A 6,789-nucleotide genomic window follows, 5' to 3' on the forward strand; every position below is an offset into this window, starting at 1 on the left:
TTTATTTCTTTATACTGTATTTCAGGAGTATCTTATTCCGGTTATTGACTGGGAGGAGGACATCATCCATCCAGAAAATCTGCACTCCAGGGTGACTGTTCCCATTCTGCAAAGCCCTCTGAATGCTGAGCAGATGGAGCAGCTGAGGTTAACTATTGACCCTATGGGACCTTCAGACTCCCTGGGCATGGACATTTACCTGAACACAGTGCTGTTTGTTGAGTCACTGCTCGAAAGGGTTGATGGCTAATCAAGGCTCTTTTTAATTGTTTGTGAGCTTCTGTTCTCATTATAAAAAAAAGTATCAGTGTTGTAACAATAATTAACCTTGGTCTGTGTCCCAAAACTATGCCATGTTGGGTCCTTTAATTTGGGGAATTGGGCCTCGAGAAGTCCTTGAATTTCATGTTGGAAGGTGGTGTGGGAGCCCTGCTCAATAAAATTTAAATCGTATAAAAAATGTGTACCCAGTGTAATGAAATGAGCTGTCTGATCTAATGCAGCTAGATGCAAACTTTCTCCAACAGGACAAGAGCACATGCCGTCATCTCAGGTGGTTTGTAGTTTCAAAGGTGGTCTGAAGAAAGTGATGTCAATACTTTAATACTGGGTACGGTGGCGCAGTCGGTAGCGCTGTCGCCTCACAGTTAGAGGGTCCTGAGTTCGATTCTCGCCTAGGACACTGTGAGCGCTGTGGTTGTGTTCCCCCCCATATCTTCAGTGCCTACTGCCCAGGTGGGTTATCTCGTCGTAAGGGCCTTTCTCTCTGTGGAGTTTGCATGTTCTCCCCGTACCCCCCAGGGGGTTCCTCCGTATATAACCCCCCCCCCCCCCCCCCCACTAAAAACATGCAGAAGATCAGATCGTCATCGTCATCCGACCAGTGACGACAACATCCGAAGTTGGTCCCCGGGCGCTGTACGAGAAAGCAACCACTGCTCCTGGCCTGCCCCTCGGAGGAAAGGACATGCCTGGGTGGGTTAAATGCAGAGGACACTTTTCACCGGCCACCGTCAGCATGAGTGTGTTGTGGCCGCATGCATGCATTGTGGTGTTCGTGTGACAATAAAAGACGGGCTTGTCCGTTACGAGAGTTTTTTTTTTTTTTTTATATCTTTATCTTTATTGTTTATTGAAGCAGGGACAGTACACTAAATATATTGCACCAGAGATAGCTAAAAGCTAATTTGCATCTGTAGTCCCTGGGCACACAGAGTCCTGTGTGCACACAGTACATATCAAATACAGCAATTCAAGGAAAATCCTAATGTGTGAACAATCAAGATACATGCCAAAAAATGATACTATTAGCAAGATACTACATACAGTATACAATGCGCATAACAGTAAAAATAGAACACATAGAGGTAGATAGCAATCCACTAAAATCACACATTGGCAAATGGTAATAAATAACAGCACAGAAAGAGACAGTATATGAGGCCACACCAATGACATAGGTGGCCGCAGGACTGACCCTCTCTCAGCCACTTCTTAATGGTGGATTTAAAACCTCTGAGGGTACTACAGCCCTTAATTACTGCTGGCAGGGTATTCCACAGCATGTATATATGAATCCTTTTATATATCAAAACAAACATTAAAAGCTGTTGTGTTCATTTCATGATGGCAAATCTAGGTACATTTCAGACTTGAAAGTGTCTTGTCTGAGGTCAAATGCAAATGAACTAGAGTCACATGATCAAATGGTTCAACGTAGGGTCCTTGAGAGTGTCACCAGCAGTTTGGTGAATTGTTAAACTTCAGCATTATTTCATTTCCAAGAAGTTACGGAGAAGAATGACTACTGTTCTCTACCTACATTGTAGCTGGCAGTAGATAGTAATGGAATCTGGACAAAATCATGTCTAACAACAGAAAAATATCAGATTTGGGTCCGAGAGAAAGCCTCATTGTGGGGGGGGGGGGGGGGGGTCTGTAATGCATAATTTTGAATTAGGCTTCCTTGAAAAAGGTTGAGAATCACTTTTACCTTTATACATGGGGAGTCTCAGTGAGATCAACTATTATTTTTCAGGGGTGCCCTGTTGACGACACACACATTCACACTTGGAAGCTATTGTACAGTACAACCACAATATGATCTGATGGTTACTGAGGAGCTCCACTGGAGCAGGTGGGGTTAAGGGCCTTGCTCAAGGGCACCTCAGTGGTGGTAATGGAGGGGGAAAGCACTACTTTTTCACTTTCCCCACCCAGATTTATCTTGACCGACGACTGTCACAAGCTTGCATCTCTAACCTTTAACTTTAGACCACCACTGAGCATCTGGCCATAATTAACGTTACTACTTTCCCTGCAATATAATATTCTCTGCAATATAATAATTGAATTCTAGTGAAAACAAATTATTACCCTTTTTGCGGGGACCCCTGGGGGTCCCCCGCACAGCCGCACCCCACCACGTGCATAAAGTAGTACATTATATGTTGCCTAGCTAGTTGTGTTTGGATTATCTTTTGCTGCATGTAAATGGCATGACTGTTACAGCCTGCTGACGCTAGAGGGCACTGCTAGTAAAGGAGTAGAGTGGGAGATCAGAAACGAAGAAGAGTGGAACCAAGCCGAAAATATAGATGGACATTCCCTGTTGAATGCATACGTGTTAGTGGTCATTCCAAGCACTAACATAACACCCAGTCTCTGCAGTCTGCAGGCACCATCATGTTTCTCTCCACTTCATCTCCTGCATGAGGGAGCGGCCGGCCGGCCAGACAGACAGGCACAAGCCTGGTGCTTTTATTTTGGAGGGGTTATCAAGGAGGCGGGACATCCCATTGCAAGCGATCCCCCTCATTGGCTGATTACATTTGTGGATTTTATCTGCGCAACAAGAGTGTCAAAACGATTTGTAGACAAATGCAATGCATTCCACACACAGGCTGTGATGTACAAACACTAATTCAACACTTGAAGACCTAGCATAGCGATCCACACACACACACACACTGATGTGCAAACAGATTTGAGACTTGAACACTGTGCATTGCACATGATTTGTATGTGTGTCTGGAAACAGTGGTTTGAAAATACAAGTTAGACTGTGTTTGTTTGCAAATTGTGAAGAGTGCATTTGTAGAAAATTACACCATAAAACAGCGGTACAATAGTGTCAAAACTCTGAAAACAAATGCGAAACAATCTACAAACAGAAATTCTGGTTTTGAAATACAAGTCACTGAATTATATTTGTGGATCATGATGTGTGTGTTTGTGAATTTTAAATATATTTGTGAGTTGTGTTTCACATTTGTGGATCATGGTGTGTGCGTTTGTGGATTTTAAATATATTTGTGAGTTGGGTTTCACATTTGTGGATCGTGTTATGTGTTTACAGATTGTACTATCTATTTGTGAATCATAATCATTTGTATGTGTGTCTGGAAACAGTGGTTTGAAAATACAAGTTAGACTGTGTTTGTTTGCAAATTGTGAAGAGTGCATTTGTAGAAAATTACACCATAAAACAGCGGTACAATAGTGTCAAAACTCTGAAAACAAATGCGAAACAATCTACAAACAGAAATTCTGGTTTTGAAATACAAGTCACTGAATTCTATTTGTGGATCATGATGTGTGTGTTTGTGAATTTTAAATATATTTGTGAGTTGTGTTTCACATTTGTGGATCATGGTGTGTGTGTTTGTGGATTTTAAATATATTTGTGAGTTGGGTTTCACATTTGTGGATCGTGTTATGTGTTTACAGATTGTACTATCTATTTGTGAATCATAATCTGTCCATTTACAGCTGATCTGACACCATTTTACCCCCATAGTTGAGCCCTGGTCTGTCTTGCATTGCTCCTCGGTCGGTGCTGCGATCATGATGTCATCGACGTATTGGAGGAGGACGCTGCCCTGTGTCAATTCCAGGTCCACCAAATCGTTTTACAGGCAAAATTGGCTGTGTCTGCGGGTGAGAAGCCGGATTAGGTGTATGTGTCCTGGTCGCTGCACTAGTGCCTCCTCTGGTCGGTCGGGGCGGAAGGGAACTGGTGGGAATAGCGTGATCCTACGTCTTGCCGGTGATGCTCCCCGCTGTCAGGTGAAAAGAAGCGGCTGGCAACTGTTCATGTGTCGGAGGAAGCACGGTGCTACTCTACGGCTCTCCCCAGATCGGCAGAGGGGGCAGCAGCAGGGGGAAATTGGCCAAGTACAGTTTGGGAGAAAATGGGGGGGAAATCGGTGGGGTCGGGAAAATACACTGAAGAGGATTCCAGCTGCCTGTGTTTTCCAAGCCTGGAAGAGTTATGGAAATTGTCCATTTCCACAAACCTTTGGAAATGAACATAGCTGTGATTTTTTTTTATAGGTTTTGCTCATATTAGATCTACGACACTGTTTGAAAGATAAATAATCTTTATTCTTATATCTTTATTCCAGAAGCGGAGGCTGAGGATGTTGCCTGTGGTGACCAACTGGATGACGTGCCCCGTGGACCATCACATAAACGGCAAGCAACAGAACGACTTGAACGGACCATTGCCCCTGTCAGACAAAGTGCACGCATTCGGATGAGGAATGAAAAACGTAAACGCGTGGAAGAAACTGACTCTCTGGCTCCCAAAAAAGAAGAAGTCACTCAATTGGCATGTATTGCGCTCTTGGGCTTAATGCCCAATAGAGCAAGAAATGCCAGTTCAGTTGACATGATGGACAACAGGGTTGTGAGTGACCATACATATTGCCGCTGCAACACGAGGACAATAGAAATGAGAAGATGTTGGTAAGAGGTGGTTTTTTTTTTTTTTTTTTTTTACCATTACGCGCGTGACAGTTCGAGCAAACGTTTGTCTTTTGTAAAGCTTGACTTGTCCATCTGAAGATGCTTCTCCGGACCTTGTGGTTCAGACTGGGAGTTCAGCGGCCAGTGGACAGGAGGCAGGTCTGCCTGTTTGCTTCGGCCAGCCTCTCCCATCCTACTCAGGGACACGCGTATGAATCCCAACCTATGACTCTTTCCACCTGGCCTGCCTCAAGGATGTGTCCAAGGAGCTGTTACTATGGGTTAAGACGTTTCAGAAGCTCCTTGGCTGACCCTTGGGTGCAGACTAGCTGTAGGAGTAGACAAGAGCGCCCGTATTCAACAAACCTCATCAAATCAGTTTTAAAATCCAGTTTGAAACCAGTGACAATTCCTGGAAAGAGGGTTCCCAATGGGCTGAGAACGAAACAACCATCCAGAACCAACCAGCCTTCCCAGGATGAGGACAAGGATATGATGCAGTGTATTGCCTTTGCAACAGCAGATCAGTATCATTTGCCAACGCTTTGCCATGACTTGATCAACCATGGTTTCCATTAGGTGGATTTACCTAGAGATGCCTCAAATGCGCTGGTGATATTGACAGAGATGGCAGCGAAACCAGACAACGATGCCCTCATGTTCTTCTTCAGGGAAGGCTCAGTAGTTTTCTGGAATGTCGAGGACAAAATGATGAAGAAAGTGCTGAGGATATTGGAGCGTCATGAGATCCAGCCATATGAAGTAGCGTTAGTGCACTGGGAAAACCAAATGATCAACTACACCGTTGGAGAGGCAAATTCAAAGCTCGAGCGTGGCAACTTCGTTCTGAGCAACAGGATAGATCTACATGAAGCCGTTTTGGAGAAATATGCATTTTCAAATGCATTATGCTTATCAGTGAAGCTGGCGATATGGGAGGTGTCATTAGACAACTTTGTAGAGTCAATTCAATCAATTCCAGAGACGCTGAAGTCTGGTAAAAGAGTGAAGTTGTCTTCGGCAGAGGTCATGCAGAAGATAGGAGAGCTCTTTGCACTGAGACACTGTATAAACCTGAGGTCGGACGGACCTGCTCATCACACCTGATTTCTACTGGGACCGAGAAAACCTGGAAAAGCTTTATGACAAGACCTGCCAGTTCCTCAGCATCAACCGCAGAGTCAATGTTATGAATGAGAAGCTGGAACATTGCACACAGTTGACAGACCTCATGAGGAGCCACCTGAGTGAGAAGCACAGCTTGAGGTTAGAGTGGATGATCTTCATCCTTATCACCATTGAGGTTATGTTTCTGACATGCAGCTAAACAGTCTTATTCTCAACTCGTCTGTAAAAACATTATAGGCAATGACATAAGACCTCGGTTTTTCAGATGCAGTTTCATAATACACCAATCAGAGAGGCCTTTTGGAGCATTTATGCTCAAATTATCATCACAAGCTGATATAAAGACATCAGGTAAACCAAGTTGATCTTCCCATTAATGTCTAACTTCCTTTCAGCTGACAGACTAAACATCCCATGACAAACCAATGTCTGTTATGTGGGCTGTAATTATACAGTTATGTTGGTTGGTGTCACCCACACTAGAGCTGAGCTACGGGTTTGTTGTGGTTTTTGGAACCCACTTCACACAGGAAAGAGGCAGTGAACACAATGTGTGAGACTGGAAACATGACGGGGCTATCTTTCTTTGTGCAAGCATTCTAGTTGATCTCTTAGCTAGAAGAGGATGACAAACTTTTGCTTTTGTGCAAAACGTAGAACTCCGAAAAAAAGCACTTCAGTGGGAATTCATATTAAAAAGAGAATGTTCTTTAAAGGGAATATAAAAAAAACATACAAAAAGTATGGAAACAACCAGATCAACTAGTCTTTAATAATAATTAAAAGAAAGAAAGAAAGAATTTAAAGCAGAAGCAGAAGTTAAAAAGCCTTTATTGCTCATTCATATTGAATTTGTTCATGTGAATGTGTAGGCAATATGTCTCCATCATGGTCATCACTTATATACATGTA

The 6,789-nt window shown here is 43.3% G+C and overlaps 1 protein-coding gene across 1 annotated transcript; it reads left to right on the plus strand.

Moving 5' to 3' along the window:
• Positions 1-5,241: 5,241 nt before the first annotated feature.
• LOC310800835 (required for meiotic nuclear division protein 1 homolog) lies at positions 5,242-6,076 on the plus strand (the record flags this gene model as incomplete). The annotated part of the gene is given in 3 exon segments (XM_083664740.1): positions 5,242-5,325; positions 5,329-5,832; positions 5,834-6,076. Coding segments are annotated over 3 exon segments (831 nt in total).
• Between the last annotated feature and the right edge of the window lie 713 nt (positions 6,077-6,789).

This window comes from Poromitra crassiceps, assembly GCF_964638095.1.
Source record: "Poromitra crassiceps genome assembly, contig: HAP1_SCAFFOLD_97, whole genome shotgun sequence".
NCBI lineage: Eukaryota > Metazoa > Chordata > Actinopteri > Beryciformes > Melamphaidae > Poromitra > Poromitra crassiceps.